This window comes from Ambystoma mexicanum, chromosome 7q (assembly GCF_040938575.1).
Source record: "Ambystoma mexicanum isolate Mex_15411 chromosome 7q, UKY_AmexF1_1, whole genome shotgun sequence".
NCBI classification, from domain to species: Eukaryota; Metazoa; Chordata; class Amphibia; order Caudata; family Ambystomatidae; genus Ambystoma; species Ambystoma mexicanum.
The window spans coordinates 564,618,754-564,645,785 of record NC_090941.1 but is presented as its reverse complement, the minus strand read 5'-3'; the positions used below and the strand labels follow the sequence as shown (position 1 = coordinate 564,645,785).

Here is a 27,032-nt window from a genome sequence, read left to right as displayed (position 1 = left end):
TGTCGGTTATTTATGGCCCTTCACAAATGTTTATGTGCAGTATGGCTTCTCATTAGTTACTAGTAACAATGAAATACATATATTTTTTTTCTACAAACTAATAAGGTGGTTTATGGTTTTCTTTCCTATGTTGTTAATATGTATTGATAAACCAGGTTTGGTAAGATTTTCCTTTTGCATGGCAGTCTTGCAGTACGTTAGTGAGCCTACACCACGCCAGAGGCCTCTGGCTGATGGAAAATAAATCCCTCCACATTTAACGTTCTGGAGCTCTGGGCAGTGTTCTGGCCCTGAAGTCTTTCCTGCCGTATCTACAGAGTAAAGTGTTATAGGTGTTCACGGACAACACCATCACAACTTTCTACATCCGGAAACAGCGCAGCGCAAGATCTCTGATCCTCTCAGCCGAGAATCAATCTCTGTCAAAATGGGCTCTTGCCCAGGGCATGTTACTGTCTCCTTTTCACCTACTGGCCATTCACAACTCAGTGGCCAATTCCCTCAATAGTGAACGCTGCTCCTGCCATGAATGGAAACTCCTCTGAGACCAAGTGGAAATACTTTTCCGAACATGCGGTGAACCGGTGGGTGGACCTCTTTGCCATGAAAGACATCTCGAAATGCAATTTGTTCACTAGCACGTTTCCTCGTCCAGCCAGTTTAGGAGACGTCACAACATTTCTATGGAACAGAAGTTCGAAGTATGTTTTTCCACCATTTCCACTTATACTAAATGACCTCCAAACAGCCAAACAGCAGTCATGCAGACTGATTCGTGGGGCACTGGCATGGCAGAGGCAGTTCTGGTTCACAGAGCTTCTAGCTTATTCATCAGCCCCACCTATCAGGCTTCCGTCGGTGTACAATCTGCTGTCCAGGAAAAGGGTGAAGTCCTTCACCACAGCCGGTCCTCTGTCAACCTCACATGCTGGCCCTTAGGTCCTTACAGTTTGACCACATCAACATGCCCCAGAACTGCTGGGATGTGCTTGCCAAGGCAAGAGCCCTATCTACCATCTCCTGTTACGTCAAGAAGTGGAAACTATTCACAATTTGGTGTTCCAGTCAGAGAGTGGAGCTGGTTGACTTCCAACCGCAACATATCCGGCCATAATTGCTCTCCTTGGCTAACAGTGCTCTTGCCTGCTCTTCCATTAAAGTTCATTTGGCCACCATTCCCACGCACATTAGCGTCAGCTTCATTTTGGTTACAGGCTGGTGAAAGAATTTATGAAGGACTCTTTCGTACTTCCCCCAGTGTACAAACCTGCCCTTCTTGGGAACTGAATGTCGTTCTGTCCATGTTGATAAGGGCCCCATTTGAGCCAGAGAATAAGGCCAAAATTTGTCTCATGAAATATGTCATTCCTGGCAAGATTTACATGCTCTCCTCATGCCAGCCTTACCTTGTATTCCACAAAGATGAGGCTCTCCCTTGGACAGCTCCCGAGTTCATGTCCAAGGGGCCATCCTCTTTTCATCTGAACAAACAATTCGTCCTAGAAGATTTTTTCAGCGCTCCTACTACGCCTGCTGAACGCTCTCTTCATTCACTTGATTTTATGAGAGCACTGAAGTATTACCTTGATTGCAGCTGTCTGTTGCATTTGGGCATGCTGCTACTAGGAAAGGCCTCTCTAAGGGTTCCATTTTCATATGGCTGCTTGTCTTTTTTCTGTCATCGCCTTGCAACAGGCTACTTCCAGGTCAGCCCAATCCCTTTCTATGAGAGCAGGCTTGGCCACTGCTGCACTTCTCGCAGGAGTGCAGCTGTCGGACATCTGCAGGGCGGCAGTGTGTCAGCCTACGCACACTTTCACCAAGTACTACTGCATCGAAAGCAATTCTGCAGAGGAGCCCAGGATTGTACAAGTCGTCCTTCGTACCCTGTTCTCCTAAGGTGAGCCATCATCCTCTTCCCAGTTTTACATGTTGATGCATTTGCATGGTTGTTACAGCTTTGCAATCTATTCTAATATCATTTGAATCTATGAAAGATCCAATGCTGGAGAAGGAATAAGTTGCTTACTTGTAACTCTTGTTCTCGAGCATTAGCATTTTTCATAGATTCACATGCGACCCTCCGACCAGCCCCTCATATGGTCTTCTTTGCATAAAATAAGAATATGACGATGGCCTCCATGATTCGAGATAAGGGAGGCACTGCCTATTGGCTAACTTGTAAATGACCCAGCACTCAGAGAACACTAATGTAAATACAGTTTCTGATTTTCGATGAAACCGCTAAATGTTACAGAGGATTGACAGCCTGATGACAGGGAATGTTCTAACAGCCTGCAAATCTGTGAAAGTTACCAATGCTGGAGAACAGGAGTAACAGGTAAGTATTGTATTCCTTAATTGTTATATTCCAAGGAAAAGGTGACTTTGAGAGTAAGGCTGTCCTTACTTACTAAAGTTGTCTTGGGCTTCCACCTCTCTCAGATGATCCATCTTCCCCTGTTTTTTTCCTGCGCCTCACCCTTCTAAGATGGTTGAGCGATTTCCTTGGCTGGACCTGTTGCGGTATCTCGGCTACTATGTTGTTTGGATGAGGGATGTCAGGAAAGATGACCAGCTCTTTGTAGGTTATGCTGGTGCTTGTCTGGCAGGTATATGAATAAACACACACTGTCAAGCAGGATTATCCTTTGCATCTCAGAATGTGACCATCTTGCTGGGTAGGATGTGCCTGAAGCTCTCAGGTCTAATTCAAAAGGCGGCCAGGCTGTCACCTCTGCCGTACAGAGAAGAGTCCCTACACAGGGCATATGACAAGGAGCTACGTGGGTTTCGCTCCACACGTTTGCCAAAGATTACTGCCGGGATTCCCTGTCAAGGCAGGGCGCTTGTTTTGGTGTAACAGTCCTCTGCAGTTTTCTGGTTTTGATTGAGTATTCTCGCTCGCCTCCAAATATCTGTACTGCTATGGTTTGTCTGTGCAAGATGAGGAATCCATGGGAGGAAGGAATCCAAAATTACTTACTTTTCTGTAATATTCTTTATTATGGATGAACTTCCCACAGATTCCTAATCGCTCTCCAGACCTGGCTCTCTTGGTGGATAGCTCATATGCCTTATTTGTTCTGTGGTCCCTGAGCAGCTGAGTACTGAGGGAAAAAGAGTGGAGATTAAGTCATAGGGCGCAACAGCTCTGGCCCCGACGTTCTGTCCTATGTCGGGTTGGGGCTTATCAGTACCGAAGCAGGGTCACCCTGCACCCCTTTGTGACTCTAAATTTTCTGAGGTCACCTGGCATTGGAGATAAAGTATCAAATATGAGGAATCTGCGTGAGGAACATCCATCAGAAAGAACATTCACCGAGAGGTAAGTAATTTTGTTCTTTACAGCACTGAGCCATAGAAGATTTTACAACCTTTTCTTCTACATTTCAATCCCAAACTACTCGACCTTTCTTTTTGTTAAGTAAGGGTAAAAGAGGGAGTTTGTCAAATCTTGTGTGTGTACATATATTAAGTTAAACTAGCATCTGTATAATAAACAAGAGCCTCAGATAAAGGCTTTGAAAAAGATGTGTAATACTTTTCTTTTTGAATTTGACTTGCAGGTTCTGCAGCCCCTCACATCTACTCTGTACTGATTGGGAACCGCGAATGGATGAGGCGTAATGGCTTAACAATTTCTAATGATGTGGATGAAGCCATGACTGGACATGAGATGAAAGGACAAACTGCCATACTTGTGGCCGTAGATGGTAATGCTACATACTCAAAATTGAATTGTGATCAGCAGTAGCTAGCAAATGATAATGGGAAATAAGCTAAAAGATCTGAAACTGTCAATGCCTTTCTTTACATGTTCTCTGCCTACATCTTGAATCATCCCTTCTGCATTTAACAACCAGATCTTTTTCTAGGCTTTTTCTTGGCTTTTCTAGCCTTGTTGTTAATAAAAGGGATACCCTGGAATTTGCCAATCTATTTTCCTAAACAGGGGTGGGGGGCCGGAAATCACAAATTGGTTCAGTATTAACGAATGCTGTTCTGCCCATTACCCCCACACTGGCATGTAGGGCTAAGCTGAGGTAGGGCCAATGGGGCTTTAGGGGCCTCTCAATGAATGGGAAAGTAGTCTGGTGTAAAAACGTAATAGTTTTCATAGAAATGGAAGGGAATTGAACCTAAATATATGTACACCCAATTTACTGATGTATACTAGACTGGGTTTAGGAGACAACAACTCCTTATGCTAATAGTCTTGAAAAAATAGACTTAATATAGCTTCAATGTATCCAAAAAGTTTTTTTTATATATAAAACAATATTTAATGAAAACACAAATGCTCATTAAGAAATTACTTTCATAAAAAATGTTTTAGACCCAAACATTACATACATGATGAACACAACTAATACATATCAAGTGACTACATTAAAAATGACTAAACTAGAAATGAACAACACTTAAACAACCAAATAACACAATACAATAAATACAATCATTGAGTATATCACTCAAATGACATAAAACAATCCCGACATGTTTCAGTTCTTCCAGGCTGTTATTGCATGAACTTTCTTCAGGGGAGAAAACTATTTTTTTGATAAACACCATGCATTCCAGGGCCACATGTTGGTATATTCCACACCACGAAGCAACAATTGCTCCTAAAACAAAAACACACAGGAGACCTTAAATGTACACCTCTACCCAGTTAGTAATATACTCAGACCAACGCTCAAAGCGTAGCATCACTTAAGTGCACCAGCGACCTCCCCAAAAAGATCAAAGTCACTGGATAAAGTTCAAGGGTAGAATAACTACCTTGACCATCACAGATATAAACAATATTCCTTGATTATTATTAGCATAGCTGCTGCCTTCAGTGCATACTCTGCTAGCTTCAAAATTCCTCTGTCAATTTTGCGAGTGATTCAAGAAAGGCTCAAAAGTAGCCAGAAATCTCGATTGGACCTACAAGCAAACATAGAACAACCACTAAGTCGTCTATAGGGGAGTAGACCAATAACAGCGTGAGAAAATGGAGAAATCATAGCTCCACACCCACTAATCTGTGTCATGTTCACTAACCTTAAACATTGTCAACTCATGAGCACCAAAAAACTCGGTTAATGTAAGAACCGCAGAAATGGAAATGCGGAAAAAGACTCATCAATAGTAAGGAACATGCAGCACTGTCACAACACCCTGGTTAAATCACCCCTATCGTGTCATTCTGCAACACTATCACCACGTCTTGGTTAAAAACACCCTTGTGATCGTTAGCACCATAGTAAGCCACACTGAGGGATGCAAAAGAAATACCTCCATACAAGACTTCCAAGTACACCTTCAAAAGAGGACGACTGCTCGTGTAAGATTTTCAAATCTTCGTGGCATAACGTCTAGATGTAAAGACAGAAATTCAGTAACCTAAGGTACCCTGCAACGTCCGACATTCAATGGCTGCACAACATTTCAAAAATACTGCACACAACGAGTGACTAGAGGTACCTACCACCAAAAAGCATCATAGTGCAGGATACAAAACGCGAGGGGCTCCAAGAATCCCATCACAATGCGTCTGTGATGTCAGGCGCTGGGCACGGCCAGGCGAACGCCAGGGACCAAAAAAGCTAATGATTCATGGACATAGAAAGAGGACCCACTAATCCCCCAAAGGCCACACCGCCACGTTGACCGCCGACACCTAGCAATAAATACACTCATATGCAGTGAAATAGCCGCATTCACGACACGGACAATTCTTAGAAAGGAGAGTGAAATAAACAAATTCAATACTAAATAGGTCGTCCAGAATAGACCTAGACAACAGACTGAGCCTATTTACTAGATACTCGTAATGTAGTCAGAGTGGTGGAAAATACACCTGTACAGAGACACAAATCTAAGAGGGTCCTGGAATGCATGGGGAGACAAGAAGCGAAAACATTCTAGTGATAATGGTCCAGTATGAAGCTGATAAATCCCATTGTTGAACGTTTCATTCCATGCAATTAAATAAAAATAAAAATGAAAGGACAAACCCATTGTGGACAGCATTCAATCATTTAGCATTTTGTGGAAGACACCTCTGTTGATCACCGGGCTACAAATACATAATTTGTTACAGAAATGTAAGAATTGACACAGAAATAGTTACACAGATCTCAAGACAGGTATTGATATAGTTCTGAAGACAACAATGCCTCTAGTGATGTGGTTGTTCTGAAAGGCACATCTTCACACCATCAGTCTCATAGATATCAAGGACACAACAACATATGGTGTACAGGCTCAACTGTAAGTGTGATTCCATTCAATTTCTTCATTCAAACCAAGGATATGACTCTGACAATTAAAAATCATTTTTTTTTCGAATAACAACAGTTTTCGATCAGCGTCTAATTTGCCATTACCTCGTACCTTTTTTAGAATAACCCATCTGAAGTCTTCATGGGAATGTTTCATTTGGACAAAGTGGCTCACTAGAGGGGCTGTCATTATCTGGTTCTTGATGCAACTACGATGTTCAATCATCCGTGTGCGACATTTCCTGTTAGTTTTACCGATCTACTGTAAACCACAAGGGTACGTGATCATATAAACCACATTATCAGTGTTGCAATTGGTCATTTCACTCATTACCCACACGGTGGTAGTATTCAGTATGATTTGTTTGGTTTCTGTGGTTGAAGAACACATTACGCATTGTCCACAAGGAAAGTGGCCCTTGACAACTGGCATGCTCCATAGGGTTGTTTGTCTAGAACCAACTGTTTGTTTGATGGATATGTCATTACAAATCAACGTTTCTCTGATATTTTGGCTCTTTTTGAAGGCTACCAAAGGTGGAGCAATAGAAGTGTCATTGTACACTTTTTTCCATGTTTTGTTTATGATGCCCTTGATTTTATATGACAGATTAGAGAAGGTGTTAACGAATACAATTTGATTCTCATTCTTGTCTTCTTTCTTTTTCTCCAATAAGGCATCACGATCATTGTTGTATGCTCTCTTCAGAGAGTGTCTAACAAGTTTTGAGGGATAGCCTTTGCTCAAGAGTTTATTAGATAAACTATGTGCACTCTCACTGTAGTCATGTTGTCGACTGCTGTTTCTCTTTAATCTAAGAAACTGGCCAAATGGCAGATTATTTTTGACGTGGTTTGCATGATGACTGGAAAAATGGAGAAGCGAGTTCTTATCTGTCTTTTTGTGGTACGGTTTCACCTTTAATTTACCCATGTGCTCAAAAATAGTAATGTCCAAAAAATGTATCTCTTTTGGATTGATCTCCTTGGTAAATTTAAGGAACACATTTTGAATGTTCAACCATTCCACAAACAAATTGGCCTTTTCAATGGAACCCTCCCAAAGAATAAAGATATCATCAATATATCTTAACCATTCCACAAGATGTTGTTTATAAGGATTGGTATCTGCATAGATGACTGACTTCTCAAAATACTCCACATACAAGTTTGCCAGGTTAGGCGCCATGGCGGCACCCATAGCTGTACCTTCGATTCACATAATCTAAACGATTAAGGAAGACAATCCCGCCCCCTTTGTCTGCTTGTCTTATTATAATATCCTCAGTTTTTGCCAATTTGGATATGAGTGCTCGTTGTTTAATACCAAAATTAGAATGGTGAGGGATGCCCTGGTTCTCAAGTTTCTGTACCTCTCTCAAAACCTGCTTCTCGAATACCACAGATTCAGGTGTGGAACTGCTAGAGGGTGCATTAAAGGTAGATTGGATCCTTAAGCCAGTTCGATTAGAATTCTCATAATCCATATCATTCTTGAAGAATTCATTGAGATGTACCTTTCTCATAAAAGTATGAAATTCAGATCTAAATTCGAATGGATCATGGTATTTAGTGGTAACAAAATTCAAGCCTTTATTCAACACTTCCTCTTCTTCCTTACTCAACACGTAATTGGACAAATTAATCACCATCGACTCCTCGCTCTGCTTCTTGTTTGTATCTGATTTCCCCAATCTCCGCGACTGGGACCCTGTCCTAAAAAAGGACGTCCTTGTCTTTGTCGATTCTGTTGCCGCTGCCCTTGACCTCTCCCTGTCATCTGTTGGTTAGTTAAATTGCCTGAGCCAGTGCTTCCATCATCACTCGAACTATACGAGGTGTTGCGGAAGTGTACCCTCTTTCTCATTTGTATCGAATTGGTACCATGATAACTGTTTCCAAACTTGTAACAATCAGTGATATATGGAAATATCTTTGGTCATTTTTAATGTAGTCGCTTGATATGTATTAGTTGTGTTCATCATGTATGTAATAATTGGGTCTAAAACATTTTTTATGAAAGTAATTTCTTAATGAGCATTTGTCTTTTCATGAAATATTGTTTTATATGTAAAAAACGTTTTGGATACATTGAAGCTATATTAAGTCTATTTTTTCAAGACTATTAGCATAAGGAGTTGTTGTCTCCTAAACCCAGTCTAGTATACATCAGTTCCCTTTCTTCTCTTATATACAAATATGTTAGGTCACCCTCTGACCGAGTGAGAGAGGGTTTATACGTTAGAGGTTGTTAGCCTTTAAATGGGTCAGGAATATATTGAGTAATTGCAGACAGTATTTTCGAGATGATTAACCTGAAAAAAAAGGGATAAACCAAGTAATCCGTGGCCGCATGGAGATAATAATTTAGTGAATATTTTGCTTCAGCATTTTTGCCATTAGCAGAAAACTGTTTAATACACCCACTTGCAGTTGCACAAGCAAAACAACAAAGCAAAATAATGTTAGAGCTACCTGGAAATGAGGCCGACAAACATACCAAAATATACAGCTAATTAGCAAAAATGATTGCTGGAAAATTGGACTGAAAACAAGTGAAAACTGCATCACTAAACCATTTCCCTGGAAACCTCTAACTACTGCAAGGCAGGAACAACATCAGGTGATGTTTTCCAAGACTAAACTCTCCATGTAGGAGGATGCCTGTTAAGAAGTGGCTAACATATCCTAGGAAATAGGGGCCATTATCAAGTTCCTCACAAACATAAAAGGTCCCATCGCACTAGGTGCCTGGCAGGAGAAGGCTATACCCAGAAAATTTAAGTTAACCTCCACCTTACTATACATCCTCCCATTAAAAGCATTCTGTTCCGCTATTACATGTTTTACTTTCATCCACCATCCTTCAGGCAACAAGATGTCCCATTGAAGAATCAGTTTGATGCAGACACATAAGCCACACACTCCCGAGGGCTTACAAGTGACTAAGAAAGGGTTGCATCCAAGCACAACATTCCTAGCACTATTGTTAGATAAGCTAAGCTATGGGGTCTTCTATAGTGACCCTCTGCCAATAATTTAAGATAGAGGGGTGGGGATAAATAGGAGGAAGGCAGATGCAGAAAATCTGTGGTGTTTATGAGTGTAGATTGGAAGTGCTAGTTACCTGTGTGCCTATGTGATAAAGCTATGTTCCTGGGAGGGTTTTTTTACTTGGCCGGTTAGCTGTATGGGCTGCCCTTATTGCGTGCACTGTTAGTTTGGGGTTGTTGATAGAAGATGAGTAGGTAGGGTAGTGGTAGGTTTAGTACATTAGACTTAGAGGGTCATCTGATGGGGAGTGAGTGAGGTGAAAGGTTGTGCGATTTTAATAGTGACGATTTAATTGAGACGAGAGAAGTCTGAGAGGAGGGTAACGGTTAGGTTACTTCCTCGGTCTTGGATGTAGAGTCCTTCTTTGAATAGAGAGGTTGCTATCCGCTCTATTGCTGTGCAGATGGGGTGATCCACACCTTGGAAGGTGTCTTAAGCATGGTAGTCTTAGCGGTTTGCGTGGCGTGAAGTATAGGAAATTGATACTGAGTAGGATATCGATGTGATGATTGAAGAGGATATTTATGCAAGATATTACTTCCTAAAATGTGATATCCATAAACCTTTGGGTGTAGGAGCTTCTTGTGAAAGATGTTCGCAAAGAAGAGAAGACTTTTAGGTTGATGACAGTTAAGAGTGTTTTTAAGCTGTGGCCTAGACTCCTTCTTCATGTAGTACAGTGGTGAGGGACTTACATTCGTTGTAGCTCTTGGTTAAAAGGCCAAGTCTTGAGCTTTTTTCTAAATGTCAGCTTGTGTCAGACCCGGAAGGGAGTTACCACAACCCCTCCTTATCCACGGAAGCCTAATGGAGTACGACCCTCCCACCTTGGTTGGCACGGGTCTTTGGAATTTAGAAAACATGTCACATACGAGGCATCCTATGGGGAAAGAGGATTAGGGAGAGGTTGTGGATAGGTAGGTTGAATTAGGAACACCGGAAAGAGGGTTAGCGATTCGTAATTGGATAGGACGCAGGAGTGAGGGTAACAAACTCTGCACAGTACCTTGCAAGCAGATACCTCCTTAATGCACATGCACCAGTAAAGCACCACTCTTAATTGTGGTTCTGTACTGCATTCAATCAAATGATCTGTTGACACACCATGGTAGTCTTCTGGAGGCTCACTATTCCCTCCCTTATGTGGAAATTATAGGCAAACAATGAGGCACATATAATTCGAGAGGAATGCATAAACCAACCAGCACAATATGCTAGAATCATGAACTAACAAAAGCAAGCACATGGAGCATGAACTAAAAAGAAGCAAGCACAAACATGCAGGAGTCATGACAAACAAAGGCAAGTATATATATATATATATACATATATATATATAGCCACCCAAAAAGTGCTCTTCCTATGGAAACACCAACTTAAATGGATGGGGAAGGGTATTTTTAGGGACAGACATACAATAAATACCACCATGGATACTAAATCACATTGACACCTCACACAAAATGTAGCCTGGAAAACTAGACCAAAACTCCTGCCTTTCCAATCAAAGGCACCTGTGATTCCTTGACTAGAATGAAACTCCTGCCTTTCCTTAATCATAGGCACCTGTGACTCCCTGTAGCATGCGTAGTAGCACAACCTTGTTTTTCTTTAATCAAAGGCACCTGAAGTCATACTAGCGTGGTTGCACAGACGTATGTAACACAAGTAACTGACACCAGCGGAAGCACACTTAAGCACATTGATTTTGAGAATAGGGACACCACATTGGTAGCAGCATGAGTAACATGTAGCAAGCAACACAAACACGCATGCATTATAGCAACTGTTCGGAGTCTACCATACATTCATAGGAAACGTTAACTGCTGAGTTCCTACTATCTTCAACCATTATGCATTCATTCATTAGCATCCCTGTTAACTTCACAGGGTTGGTCTTTTATGCGTGATCAACAGTTCAATGTTCATGTTGTACTTATCTTATGCCTGGGGAGCCCTCCTCAGTTTCCCCAGGTGCTGTAGAGGGATCAGAAAAATCAGTGAGCTGTAACCCGCTCACCAGTCTCGGGGTGCAGCAGCGCAGCAAACCGCTTGCCGACCTCTGCGTGCTGAAGAAATGAACTCGCCACCCAGCGGGTAACAGAAATAAGCACTGGTCCACTTCTTACTGCGGAAACCTACAGTCCTCAGCTCAGTGCACGCTCCTACTACGCAGCCCATGCCTGCACTCCCAAAAATCACCAGCAAGCAACACGGACTGAGGAGGAGCTAAGAAGGCCTCAAACCATGACATGCCCAGTCACACGAGCGGCAAAGAACTACACAGTATCATTGGAACTTGGTCCAAACGCTGTCCGGGGTCCCAACACACTACATCGGCAGGATTTATTAGCGTGCATGTTGTGGATCTGACCGCATATGCCATCATTACACAAACTACCACCCAATTCCTCACAATACATAAATGCTGGAATCATGGTCTGAGCTACGCCAGCTGACGTTTTTGGATAACTGCAAATTCCCTTGATGCTGGAATCATATGGCAACATATGCGTAAACAAACAAACATATAAGCTAGGAAAGGTTCATGATGAGTTCCTGTAACTCAACTTGCATATCGGTTACCCTGTTACCTCACAGAGCAAACACAGTGTAGTCAATGTACTTATCTTAAGCCGGAGGCCTCCAAGCTCTTCCTGAGCAAGCTGGCTTTAGCGTAGAAGAGTCGGCTGGCTCACATGCTCAAACGGATCAGCCTGAGTGATGCACCTTGTCCGTTCATCTGCTGGGCAAGTCTTAGTTCGGGACCTGCCCGCTTGACTGTTCATGTGCTGAGCAAGCACCCCTTAACACTCGCGTCCTGCAACAGAGCGTGGAGGAACAGGAAGAACACTCTGCAACATGCGCTTCCCTTCCAGTTACCTATAATGGTAAGACTAGTGCAGTGCGTGATGAATCTGGAGTATTCATCCCTTCTCCCCAAGGGGGAGCCACTCCCTTTGAAGCTTGGGAGGTGAGCCCGCTCTGCAAGACCCTCCCTAGGGGTCTGTACAAGTGGGACCTCACTGGGGTGACTCCCCTTAAGTGACAAGGACTCCCATTCTAAAAGGGAACTCCCTATGCTGGACACTATCCGCGTATATAGGACTGCCTTCCATAAAAAACACTGTACCCTCCTTCTGTTTGGCTATAGGCAATGTTGAATCCAGCATGCCATCTAAAGGAAAAGGGAATACCCCTTGAAGAAGAAACTCATATGAAAGTGGAAGGAGTAGACCAGAGAGAGGGGTTGAGAGAACGGTGTGCAGGGGAAACCCCTGTGACATCAAAACGCTGTGGTGAGGCGGAGCAGAGTTGAACCATGGGACCAGCGGAACTGCAAGAGGCTGAGAATGGTGAGCGCAGTCACAGGAGGCCTGGCGAAGCAGACAACGGCAAAGCCATTATCAGGATGGAGTTCAAGAAACCGTCCGACATGGTGGTGTGACCACGGAAGTACAGTGGTGGGCCAGGTGCCCGTCTAACAACGCCAAAACCTGGATGACAGTGAGTGTTGACAGCTCCCATCTGCCATTGTTCTCTGAACATGGCCAGCTGCAAAGACGCTGAGAATGGTATACGTATGAAACCCCAAAGGAAAAAGCGAGAAAGCAAACCAACGTACCGAGCGAGCACAGAGCCCCGCGTGGTCCACCATGGCAAACAAAGGTACACAAGTGAACTGCAGTAGCAGGAGGCCACCGGGGCAAGATGAAATAAAGCGAAGGGGCTATGATTGCGATAATGGAACATTGAACCAGTATAATTTGATATCTGAAGAACTATTGGAAAGACTGAAGAATGAGAATGATTGTGAATCATTAAGAAAGTGGAAACAAATATCCTGGGCGAGAGAGAGAAAGTCACAAGAGATAATTCCACAAGAGATCATTATTGAAGAGTGGGGCGTCCACTTAATGAGAAACTGTTGAATGTGTAATGAGCTAAAAGTACAGAGTGAACCAAGTGAAGAGAGAAAGAGTGGATTTAAAAGATACCAAGAGAGGGGAACGCTCAACCCAAATAAAAACAGGTTGGGAGGAGCTACAAGAGCTCATGATTATAACCTCTGGAGAAACGTATCAGAAGAAATTGCCATAAGGAACAGATTTTCTAAAAGAGAGCCATTTGCATATTGAAGATTGGTGTATAACAAGAAGCCCCTGAGAGAAAACATAAAGGCAAATGACCAAGGGAAGACAGCCAGAAGAAATGCCTTCTTTTGCCCACTTTTAGTTGTTACTGTTAGTGGTAGGGTCAGGTATATTTTGGTTTGGACTGAGGAAATGTTTGAGTTTGGACTTCATGATGACAGACAAGCACCTTTAGTTTAATTAAGTTAGGTAGGGGATCCCTCCTGTAGTGATAGGGGGCGATAGGCCTTTTTCCTTATTATCTAAATAAAAGAACATCAGAATGTCCACTATGTGCTTGACTCCTTCTTCTGACCCACCAGATCTCTGTGTCCTTCCTGGAGGGCTTGTAGCGCTTGAAAATCCTTCTGAAAGATAGTGGGCCTTTTCCATTATAGGAGTGCCTGGCGATGCAATGGGTTTTCAAATGTATCCTTCTCTTGACAGGAAGCCAACGATGGCTGCGTAATGCTGTGGAGATGTGCTCAAATATTTTCATCCCTGGAAGTAGTATAGCCATTGCATTTGGGGCTATTTTGTTTTTTTCATGAGGTTATCCATGATAGAGGCTGTTTGCATAGCCTGGCATTGTAAGCACTAGAGATATCACAGCCATGATTCTGTGGGTGAACGGGAAGTAAGGTATGATGCAGTGTAGAGTGCGGGTTGGAAAAAACAGTTTCTGACACTAGTTGTCACTTGCGGTTCAAGTGTGAGAGCATTGGCCATAGTGGTTGCAAGAATCCGTGCTTTGGAAGATGGTATTGAGAATGGGCCTATCTTGTCAGGCCAGGGAATGGAGGCAGTGTTAGAAGGTACTGAATTGCAAATCATCAGTTTGGTTTTGGTAAGGTTGCGTTTTAGTCTTAACATCATCCATGCGTCCACTTATTCAAGGCATGTTTTTATGTCTTAGGGGTTTGTTTTTGGAACAATCTGAAATGTGTAGATTTGTGTGTCATCTGCCTGGTTGTAGGAGGTGATGCCAGTGTGGTGAATGAGGTCCAGTAAGGGACCTGTAGATGTTGAAAAGAAGTGATGGTGTGGATCCGTGGGGTAATCCGCAGGGCAAGATTGGGATTTGAAGAGGGGCATGAAAGTGGTTTTGGTTCTGCCAGTGAGGAAGTAGGTGATGCAACGGGTATGCAGTGACTTTAACGGAAAACAAATATCTAATGTAATGATAACGAAAACATGCCAAAAAATAATATATATGGGGAATGGGGGTAAAGGGTTAAAATGTGTAGGGGGTTTGGGGTGGGGTTGGAAACATGGGCAAAGGAGGGTTTAGGGCAGCAGGCCCCCTCAATTTAAAAAAAATAAATTCAACATCTTGTTTTCTTTGTTATTATTTCATTTGTTATTTTTATATTTGTTTAATTTGTATGCAACCGATGCAACGTAGTGATGTTCCTTTGATTCTAATGTGGTGTAGCTTCTTCAGAAGGATCTTCTGACTGATGGTGTCAAAAGCAAGTCAGAGATCCAGAAGGATGAGTGAACTCTCACTTTTCATCTGTTTTTCTTGAGTGTTCCAGATTGAGTACAATGTAGATCCTGTACCCCTGCATGCTCTGAGGCCATGATGGGCATGATGGGCATTAAAATCTGCCAACTACACATGTGCCTTGGCAACATTTTCGTACACTCTTTGGGAGTGCATTGCAATGGCGGCGGAGCACATACCAGAAGGGGAAGAAAGGGAAGGGTTCCTAACCATCATTAGAGATGGAAAGGAAGCCATGCAGGAATCCCTTCAATCTGGATTGGACACTGCAGATAGTGTAAGCAGGTCCATGGGCACTAGCACGGTAATGCGCAGATTTGCGTGGTTACGGAAGTCGGGTTTTGCACCGGATGTACAAAACCGCCTTCTGAACATGCCTTTTGACGGGTCTCACCTTTTTGGCAACAAGGCTGACGAGAACCTTGAGAGGTTGCAGACTTCAAAAGCAGCTGCCAAATCTTTAGGAGCTGCTATTAGGCAACCTCAGCCTTTTCGTGCGCAAGGACAGTCATGGAGGGGACGATCCTATCGTTACTACACCTCATATGGAAAGGCGAGAGGAATGGCCAGTCAAAGGGCCCAGAAAAAGGCCACTCGTGGTGGACGAGGAAAACATGCTAAACCAGCTCCAGCTGCAGCCTCTCTGCCATCAGCGGCTGCAACATCTGCCACAAAACCGCTTTGAGGACTTGCATCACAAAACACCTGAAGGGGGCAGGCTGTCACAGCATCTGCAAGAATGGCGAGCCATTACTTCAGATGTTTGGGCTCTAGAAATAATAGCCCAAGGTTACTGCCTTCCTTTTCTAACGCAACCTCAAACCAATCCACCAGGGAGACACCCTTTGAAGTCTTCAAACCCGCTCCTACAGCAGGAAGTTTTAACCCTGCTGGAGAAAGGTGCTATAGAACCAGTACCTGCAGCGGAGAGGAACAAGGGATGGTACTCCCTGTATTTTTTGATCCCCAAAAAGGACGGAGAACTGAAACCCATCTTGGACTTAAGAAACTTGAACAAGTTCCTCAGAAAGGACAAGTTCAAGATGGTTACCCTTTCTCAGATCCTTCAGGCCCTTCAACTTCAGGACTGGTTGGTGTCATTGGACCTCCAGGATGCTTATTTTCATGTGCCGATTCATCTCAAACACAGAAAATACCTGAGGTTCGTAGTTGGCGACTCACATTATCAGTTTCGAGTCCTGCCTTTCGGGTTGACCTCCACCCTGAGGGTCTTCACCAAGTTAATGGTAGTGGTGGCAGCGCACCTCAGGAGAGGGGGGATTCATGTCTACCCCTACCTGGACGATTGGTTGATCAGAGCGCGTTCTGCTGAGCAAGCACTGGATCACCTGAAAGTCACCTGCCACTTCCTCCACAAACTGGGCTTCTCCCTCAATTTCAAGAAGTCACAGATGACACCTTCCCAACAGCTTCAGTACATAGGAGCTGTATTAGACACGTTCTTGGGAAAGAGCTCGCCTCCCAAGTCGAGGGTTCAAGACATTCTTCAGATGGTTTCCAAATTCCAAAATGCCCAAAATCTCCAGGCTTACAACTTTTTAAGGTTGCTCGGCCTCATGGCATCCTGCATCTTTCTGGTGCCAGAGGCAAGCTTGAGGATGAGATCCCTTCAATGGGCCCTAAAGGCTCAGTGGTCCCAGTTCTCGGGTCGAATGACGGATCTTCTTCAGATTCTGAACAAGGTCGGACAAGACCTTCTATGGTGGACCTGTACAGAGAACATCCTAAAAGGAGAACCTTTTTGGCAACCATGGCCGGAGATCACAGTAGTGACGGACGCCTCACTCCTGGCGTAGGGAGCTCATGCCAACGATTTGACAATCAACGGTTGTTGGTCTCCATCGGAGTCCAAACTACATATCAACCTTTTAGAGCTGAGGGCAATCAGACTAGCGCTGAAGGCCTTCCTGCCATCTGTCAGGGGAAAGAATGTCCTGATAATGACGGACAACACAGTGGCCATGCACTACCTAAAAAAAAGAGGAGGTGTGGGGTCACTACCCCTGTGCAGAGAGGCAATGCAGCTCTGGTATTGGGCGATTCAGGAAGGAATCTCTTTAACAGCAATTCATCTAGCCGGGGGAGAGAATATGGCGGCAGATGCTCTGAGCAGGCAGAGAACGGTATCCCACGAATGGGAACTGGCTCAGGAAGTCATTCAAGAGATCTTCGCCCTTTGGGGAACCCCTCAAGTAGACCTGTTTGCAACCAGAATCAACCGAAAATGCAAAAGGTATTGCTCAAGGGAATTTCCCCCGAGAGGAGCCCTGGGGGACGCGTTCATGGTGGAGTGGAATTTCCCACTATTGTACGTCCTTCCTCAGGTTATCAGGAGGCTGAGAAGGTTTCGGAGCCGCATGATCCTAATTGCCCCGGATTGGGCCAGGAGAACGTGGTACCCGGACCTTCTAGACATGTTCATCTTTCCTCCAGTACGCCTTCCTCAGAGAACCTTCTCTCTCAAATGGAGGGTCAGGTTCTCCATCCAGAGGTCAAAACGCTCAACCTTCATGCTTGGTACCTGAAAGGCTGAGATACAGGGATTGGAACCTTCCAGATGACGTTATGGAGGTGTTGCTTTTGGCAAGAAGGCCAGCAACAAAGTCTCTATACCGTTGCCGTTGGAAAAAGTTTTGCAACTGGTGCAGAGAAAAGAATGTCGATACTTTCCTATGTTCTATTCCGAAAGTATTATCTTTCCTTCTGACCCTAGAACTTAGAGGTCTGAATATCGGAACAATAAAAGGTTACCTTGCAGCGCTTTCCATTTTCAAGCGCTCATCGGAAGAATGCTCCTACTTCAAAATTCCTTTTATAATACAATTCTTAAAAGGACTCACTAATGTGTTTCCTCCTCACCCATTTCAAGTACCGATCTGGGATCTAAATTTAGTCCTAAAATTCTTAATGTGTGCTCCTTTTGAGCCTATGCACACGTGTCCATTAAGATTACTAACGTGGAAACAGCCTTCTTGGTTGCTCTAACATCAGCAAGAAGAGTGAGCGAATTGCAGGCACTGTCTTCTGGGCCACCCTATACTGTGTTCCATAAGGACAGAGTTGTGTTGAGGGTAAAACCATCATTTTTACCGAAAGTAATATCTGATTTTCATTTAAGTCTGAAAATTGTCTTACCCGCATTCTATCCTCCACCCCAACCTTCGAAGGAGGAGGAAAGATTACACAGGTTGGATCCAAAAAGAGCTTTAAGCTTTTACATCTCTAGACTTTCCAGACTTAGAGTGGACAACCACCTGTTTATAGGTTACACAGGAAGGAAACTGGGTCAATCGGTGACAAAACAGACAATTTCACGCTGGATTGTGCTTTGCATTTCAGAATGCTACAGACTAGCTCAAAAAGACCCTCCAGAAGGGTTAAGGGCTCATTCCACCTGAGGCATCGCCTCCTCCACGGCCCTTCAAAGAGGTGTTCCAATAAGATCCATTTGCGAAGCAGCAACTTGGTCTTCGCTACACACCTTCTCCAAATTCTATAACCTGGATGCTTCCCAGTCTAGGGAGCTAACTTTTGGAAAAGCAGTACTATACTCAGCCATCTAAGAGTATTGAAAAATCTACCCCCTCCTCCAGAGGAATTGTCCATACTGCTTTGGGAGTCTATCTAAGATGAGGAATACGTTGGAGGACACAATCCACTCGAAGAACAAGTTACTTACCAACTGGTAACGTTCTTTCGATTGGATGTTCCGCCAACATATTCCTCATCGCCCTCCCAGCCCACCACTCTGTAGATTTTTCCCGGTTATTGCCATCTCAAATCTCGCAAGGCTCATACCTGTCTGCAGGCACAATCTACACAGTACAAGATCAAAGATAAAAAGGGGAAAAACAGAACTGAGGCCAACGGGCGCCGCGCGTGCTGCTTATACACCCGATGACGTCACCCTCGACGGAACCCTTCGAGGGACCATCGACTCGACGACATCGACGTACGGCGCCCTCTGCCGAAAAAATTTCCGAAGAGCAGCAAAGCTGGATGAAATACATCTAAGATGAGGAATCCGTTGGAGGAACATCCAATCGAAAGAACGTTACCAGTGGTAAGTAACTTGTTCTTCTCTGTTAAAGGATTCTGTCAGCACCCCTATGATTTGGTCATATTCGCTCACTTCGGGTAAGTGATTCAGGATGTATTTGGAGATGAAGGTTGTTCCCAGTCACGTTGTTGGAATTATTTTGAATCTCTGGTTGACTGATCCGAGTGAGTGGCTAGGGCAGCTTCCATATTTTTCCTCCTCCTTTCTTCCATTCTGATTATGCTTTTTTGCAGTTCCTTGGCATGTTGTTGTGCGTCTAATTGATATGTAACAATAGACTGTGATGTGAAGTGGTGGGGGAGGGCTTATGGGTATGGACTGATTGGGAGCTACTGCCCTCTTATTTTCCACACTGTGGTAATCTAGAATGATAGGCCTGACCTGGACCTTTAACGTTTTGGCTATAAACTTTTATTAGGTATGCCAGCATCCTATCTTTCCATATTTCTAGAGGGGGTTTCCGTATCTCAACAAAACTAAAACTCATAGGTCTGTAATGATCAAATAAGATTAACCCATCCTGGTTCAAACTTCTAAACTATCCCTACCACTAAAACACAAAAGTCCCAGAAGAATGCCTCCCTTCTCCGAGGTCGAAATGTCTGTGGCTAGGAGAACATCTCCCTTCTCCTAGCTTCTGTGTTAAGCTTTGACTTAATAGTCTCTTCTTATAAAGTCCTGTCTTGTGTTCTTTGCTTCCCCTTAAATTCCCTGTTAAAGGGGTTTAAGGGGTTTCGTCCCTTTTTCTTGAAAAGGAAATGGGAAGGGGAAAAAACTGACTCTTGGGGTGATCCGGTGTTGCCGGAAAAGTCGATCTGTTCTCTACTTTGAAAAAGGGGGGAGGGAGAATGGCTCATTACCGGGGTGATTTGGTGTTTACACAGCAGCATTTTTCAACCTTCTCCATGTCAAGGGGGGAGCGCCTCAATGCTGTCAAATACAACTTCTAAAGGATGCTTGTCTCTGCTTATCAGGCTTTGTCGGGTCCCTTTTCCCCAGTGTTGACACAAAAGACTGTTTGTTCGCCGCTTCAAGGGGAGGGAACACTTCAATGCTCTCAGAGCCTACCTTCAAAGGAGGCTGCTTATCGGATTTCGTCGATTCCCTTTTGCCAATTTACTAAGCTGTGGAAAAGAATCCTTATCCCAAACCAGTAGAATGGCTCCCTTCTCCTGGCTAGAAGTTTTTAAAAGTTTGCGTATCACAAGTATCACGGGCCTAGGAGAACGACTCTGTACTCCTAGTTTACATCCCGTTTTTTAACAGGCTTTTCTTGAGCTACGTCAATTGTAGGTTCAATTCTTTTTGTTCTCGTCCCGGGTTCTTGCATTGTCTCTACTTGAACACTGTCCTTTAACTTGGCCCCACTGGGACGAGGGAGAGACTCCCCAAGTCCTTCTTGACCATAGTCTTATGAAACTGGCCAGGGACCTCCTCAAGTTTCCCCAGCCCCCTCCCGGGCTTACCACTGTTCCCCTTACATTGTCTTGGGGAGCTCTTCACCGGTTTCACCAGGGGTTGGAGATTTGTTTGTTCTATTTCTTCATCCTCTCTTCTTTGGCCCGCTTGGCTTCGCATCCCGTTATTGTTGGCTGTCTCGACGTAGTTCTTGGACCGCACGGTCCACCCACCACAGGTTACACCACCACTACACTGACGCTCAACTTCAGGGTTGTTGGCTCCCAACCGACTGACGAGACCCTTCCTTTGCATCCCTTGGTTCGTTCTAATCACTTCACACTGTTGCCTTATTGCAACTTTGCATTGCCTGTCTTCAAACTCACGGGCACGGGTCGATCGGTTCCTCTTTTTTCCGGTTCTTCTTCCACCCTTCCATTTCAATTACCACTTCTCCAGTAGTTGTTTTCAGTGTTTGTCAATCCTGCAAAACGCCCTTGTGTGTTCTGTCGACCCACACCATTTTCTTCCTCGTTTCTCTCTCATCTCCCTCCTATCTCACACAGTCCTTTGTTTCTGTCTAGTTGATATAGCTGTATAGCTGGGACTGCCCCTGCATAATGTCAGTCTGATGGACAACAGTTGTGTGGACAGTCGTCACGCTTCCTGGCAAGGTCTGTGTGTTCTTCTTCATCCCAGTAGTTATCATAGTAAGACTGTCTGACACATTATAGTAACACAAAGTCTCAGACTTTGGTGGTGGTCCTGAGGCTTTTGGTCTAATCGTGTAAGGAGAAGGGTTACTGAGACTCCTCTCCATAATAACGTCCTTCCTCCCCATGAGATGCTCCCGCATGTTACCACCCCTAGGGCGACTGTCGGTTAGCGGACTCACCTTCCTAGCCTCATGGAAAGGGTCTCCGCTCTGGGCAGAGGTGACGTCATCTCGAGGATTGTCACATAACACCCAGAGACAGTTCAGTGAGAAACAGGCTATGTGTAGCAAAATTGTGGTTACTTCCTGGAGTGAGTCTGAGTTCAAAATGGGTTAATTGGCAGTGTAAGAGATACTGTGGCAATGGTAGAACTTGTTAGCGGCAGCTAAAAGAGTGGGATGTTGGAAAAGTCTAGCTATTCAGTGGAGGATGCAGAAATTCTGTGTATGGGACAGTGATAATATAAGGCTGTACAATTTTGGAACTAATGTATCTATGTCACATCTTTGTTGTTAGGGCAGTGTGATTAACCAGTCTATGGCTAAACACAGCTCTAAAAGATAAATGAAGTTAATCAGGCCATGCAGTGGGGATGCTTTTGGCACACTGAGTGTATCCAGATTGCATGAGCTGATATTAGTTTGGCCATGTAATCAGTGGATGGTAATTATTCAGGTGTGTCAATGGTCGCAGTAGTGTGTCAGTTGGGTATGCAGGGAAAGCAGTTGGTTCATCTAGTTGTACATTTGATGTGTCAGCGATAGGTATGTTGGTAACAGAATGAGTTAATGTAGCTGTGCAGTTGGTGTGCATATAATACAATGAGCCAGTCTAGTTGTGCAGTTGTTATTCAGATACTACTCTGAGGCAATCGGACTATGCACTAGGTATGTGGGGAGTGCAATGAGTCAATCTAGTTATACCATTAGTATGTGCTTAGAATAGTTGACCAATTTAGCTTTGAAGTTTGTATGCTAGTGATAATTTAATTAGGCTTTGCTATATCGTGGGATTGACAGGAATACAGACATCGATCTAGCTATGAAACTTGTAAAATGGTGGCATAAAGAGTGTATATAACCAGCATGCAAAATTTCATGTTGCAAGCCACTAGCCATCCATAAAAATCACTCACCATTGCAATTCTATACATACATGCAGTATACCATTTCTTATTGCCAAGAGTGAATAACCACTAGCCAATGACACGTTGCGAGGGCAGATTTTGCTCCCTCATATAGCTATGTACTAGATATGCAGGGAAATCACTGAATCAGTCTAGCTCTGTGCTAGGATTGTAGGTAGTACAATTAATTAATCTAACTAAGTATGTGAAAAAAATGAGCCAATATATTTAAGCAGGTGAGCACAATGGGCCAGATTCACAAACAGTTTTCCAAGGGGAAAATCCCATTGAAAAATGATTTAACAAGGACCAATGAGTCAGTCAACCTATGCAGGTGAATAATATGTGCCAAACTAGCTATGCTGGTTCACACAGTGAGTCTATCTGGTTGTGCTGGTCAGTGCATTAGTCAATCTGGCTATGCTGATAGCATTACAAGTTATGCAGGTGAACACAATGCATCAGTCTAGCTATGAAGATGAACACAGCGAGACAATCTAGTTATGCCACTGGTATGAAATTAATACAAAGAGGTATTCTAACTATGGTGGTGAACCCGAAGGAGTCAGGCTAGGATTTAACATGCTCAAAAGGGTTCATTGAAATAAAAGGAAAAACACCTATCTAACCTGTGGGGGGTCAGAAGGTGGAGTCGGACAAATTAAGGACATGTTGATCTCTATTTAATGAAATTATATGAAAATGCCTAACTTTCCCTATTGCTAAAGGGATCACCCTGCCTATACAAAGAAACAAAGGGTGCTCATCTGCTGTCAGGAAGTCCCAAAGTAAAATGTCCTTGGTTCAAACCTAACTCTACTTGACCCTACCTCTCGTTTAACCAAATTCTATTCAGCCCAGAGACAGTCTTTCTTCTTGTTCTGACTTGAGTGTTGTGTAGAACGTTGATACCTCCGTCCCCAAGTGACGCACAGGGGAACCTAAAAGAACCCCGCTGTGTGACCTTTGGAGCCACAGGTGGGAGATGTTGCTTCCCGGATCCACGGAACCTCAGGAACACCGGTGCTGCTGCAGAAAGAACAGGGTTAAGTATCAGGCAAATACAATAGAATACAAGAATCATAGGGTCTGAATAATCTTACCTATCCGGTGGTTGGAAAACCCAGGGGACCTAGTGAAGGAGGTTCGAGACTCAGATGAGAGGTAGTCCCCAGATCAACGGGGACCGGAGTCACACGTGGATACAAGACAGCCCACCTGAACCAAGGGTTGGAGGCATAGCGTGAGCCCTCAAAGGGCAATGGCGTATTGAAGACAAACAAAGTTCAAAGGGATGATCTGAAATCAAGTGAGGGACGGGCCGAGGTTCAGCGATGAGTCAACAGTTCCAGGCAAAGGTACAAAGGGTAATCCGAGGGAGTCCAGGTGAGTGATCCAGAGTCAAGGTAAACCAGCAAAACAAAGTCCAGACGTAGCGCCAAACAGAGTCGAAAGACAGCTGAGAAGAGGTGAGTGCTCCGTGCATCAAGCGTTATGTACTGGGCGCTTCCGGGTCACGTGACGCCCTCCATCGTCACGTGGGAAACGCCGCTCTGAGTCATGTGAGCAGTCGACTGTTCGATGCAGAAGCGTTCTGCCGCCCCTTTTGATGTGTGCTCTCCATGGCAACTGCCAATGCAGGAAGGGCTGCAACCGGGCATGTACATTGTACCCGGTACGGAGCTTTCGGTCCTGTGGGGCAACCAAATCATGTGAGTCTCGAAACCTGGGGGGAGTAGTGTGGGAACCCAGGGAAGGTGATGTGGGGGGGTGCTAGCAATGTTCTGATGTGCAGAGGAGCGTCTAACATATCCCCCCCACCAACGGCCCACGACCCCGTGGGCAGGACGGGTGATCCCGATGGAACCGGGACACCAGCCGAGGAGCGTTAACATCCAGGGCGGAAACCCAAGAGCGCTCCTCTGGGCCATAACCCGCCCAGTCCACCAAATACTGGAGCTTACCCCTAAACCAACGGGAACCCAGAATAGCCGACACCTCAAAGACATCAGGGGAGGCCAGGGCCACCAGGGCCACCGGGGCACGGAGACGGGAGGAATCAGGGCAAGGCTTGAGAAGGGAGACATGAAAAACAGGATAGATGCGCCAAGAGCTCGGGAGAACCAGGCGAAAAGCCACTGGATTCACAACCTGGGAGATCACATACGGCCCAACAAAGCGAGGCAGAAGTTTCCAACAACCAACCAGGCGAAGGTGACGGGAAGACAACCACACCCGGGAACCCACCGCAAGGGGAGGAGCAGCCAAGCGCTTGCCATCAGCACAGGACTTCATGGAGGCCTTTGCTTCAGTAAGGTGGACCAGAGTACGAGCATGAACAGCAGACAGATCCCTAAGACAAGCTGTGGCAGCAGGATCCAAAGAGACAGAAGCGTCAGGGACGGGCAACACCTTGGGGTGTTGGCCATAGAGGTCGTAGAAAGGAGAGAGACCCGTAGCAGAATGAGCCGCGTTGTTATAGGCAAACTCGGCAAGCCGTAAAACACTCAACCAGGAGGACTGCTGCTGTAAAATAAGGCACCGGAGATACTGCTCCATAGATTGGTTCGTCCTTTCGGTCTGCCCATCAGTCTCGGGGTGATAGGCCGAGGAGTACCTGGTATCGATACCAAGCAGCTTAGCCAAAGCTCGCCAAAAACGAGACGTGAATTGCGACCCTCAGTCAGAGATAAGGACAGAAGGGAGCCCAAACAACGAGAAAACTGATTTGAAAAACAAGTCAGCCAGGACCGGGGCCGAAGGGATCCCCCTACAGGGGACAAAGCGAGCCATTTTGGTGAATGTATCCCCCACCACCCAGATGGTATCAAAACCCCGCACCCTGGGGAGATCGGTCACGAAATCCATAGTCAGTGTGTGCCAAGGTCTCGGGGGTACCGGTAGCGAAAGCAGCAGGCCAATTGGGCGGCCCCTTCGGTGTTTGGCTTGAGCACAAACAGAGCAGGAGTTGACATAACATTCTACGTCGCGCTTCATAGAGGGCCACCAGCACCAGCGCTTTAGGAGATCCATGGTACGCTCCTGTCCGGGATGGGCATTAAAGGGGGCATCATGAGACCATTCAAGGGCCAGGTTACGGGTGTCGGGCGTAGGAAGAAACAAACGATCATGCACGAAAGGCAAGCCGTCACAATACACCGGATCCCAATCCCGCAGTTGGTCAGAGTGACTGCTCGTCCATGCTCGCACAGAATCCAACAATGAGAGAGAGGGAGTACAGAGACAGATCACGTGACTCTTTCCTAGAAGAGTATCAGGGAAGGTTGGCAACAAGACCTCACCCGGAGAGCGTGACAAGGCATCCGCTTTCCCATGAGTGACCCCAGGACGATGAGTGATGTGAAAGTCAAAGGCAGAAAAGAAGAGATGCCACCGGACCTGTCTGCTGTTGATGCACTTCAGGGAGGCCAAGTCCTGCAAGTTCTGATGATCGGAGTAGACAGTTATTGGATGTCTAGCCCCCAGGAGATGATGGCGCCAGACACGAAAGGCGTCCATGACAGCCAGAAGTTCCTTCTCCGTCACAGTATAATGGGCCTCTGTACTGGAAAACTTGCGGGAGTGGTATGCCACCGGGTGCAACTTGCCCGTGGTCGGACAGGTCTGAGACAACACCGCACTGAGGGCGAAAGAAGAGGCGTCCGCATCAACTATGAATGGGAGTTCGGGATTGGGGTGCTGAAGGATCGGTGCAGTGGTGAAAGCGGTCTTCAGAGCCTCGAAGGATTCCTGATGTTCCTTCCGCCACTGATAGGGTACCTGAGGGCTAGTCAGAGCCGTGAGTGGGGCCACAATGGTGGAAAAGGACGAAATAAAGCGCCTGTAGAAGTTGGCGAAACCCAAAAAGGCCTGCAAGGCCTTGAGCGTCTGAGGTATCAGCCATTCTAGGACCGCCCTCACCTTGGATTTGTTCATGGACAGGGCCCCAGGGGTGATGTGGAAGCCCAGAAACTCAACAGACGTTTCATGGAACTGGCATTTCTCGGGTTTGGCAAACAGCGAATGTTTCCTTAAACGAGATAAGACCTCCCGGACATGCTGCACGTGGTCATCTAGATCTCGCGAAAAGATCAGGATGTCGTCCAGATAAACAACCATGTACACGTCCAGAATGTCCCTGAATATGTCATTCATAAAATGCTGGATTGTGGCCGGGGCGTTGCATAAGCCGAAGGGCATGACTAGGTATTCGTACAACCCGTAACGGGTGCAAAAGGCGGTTTTCCCCTCATCGCCCTCGCGGACGTGCACTAGATTGTACGCACCCCGAAGGTCCAGCTTGGTAAAAACTAAGGCATGGGATAAGCGGTCCAGGAGGGGGGTGATCAAAGGGATTGGATACCTGTCCTTTTTAGTGATGTCATTGAGGTGCCGGTAATCCACGCAAGGGCGTAGATCCCCCTCTTTCTTGGGAATGAAGAAAATAGGGCTTGCGGCTGGTGACGTAGAGGGGCGGATGTGGCCTAGTTGTAGGGCGTTCTGGCCATACTGCTTCAGAGTCTGTTCTTCCGAGGGGGACAGAGAATAGATCCTGCCCGAAGGAACGGCAGAACCCGGGATTAGTTCAATCGGGCAGTCATATGGCCGGTGTGGGGGAAGCACCTAGGAAGAACCGCGATCAAACACTGATTCGAATGCCTTGTACTCAGGGGGAATTCCGCTAACCACCCCTCCAACAGTATGGGAATCCACAACCATTGATCCACCGTCATTCAATGTGA

General features: G+C 45.2%; 1 protein-coding gene across 2 annotated transcripts in view; it reads left to right on the top strand.

The window, feature by feature from the left end:
- Positions 1-27,032, top strand: part of ATP7B (ATPase copper transporting beta) — a 1,159,214-nt gene that overhangs the window by 933,876 nt on the left and 198,306 nt on the right. For both annotated transcript variants that reach the window (XM_069640108.1, XM_069640109.1), the window contains exon 16: positions 3,570-3,716. In XM_069640108.1, coding sequence (XP_069496209.1) covers positions 3,570-3,716 — 147 coding nt within the window. The remainder of the gene's footprint in view (positions 1-3,569; positions 3,717-27,032) is intronic.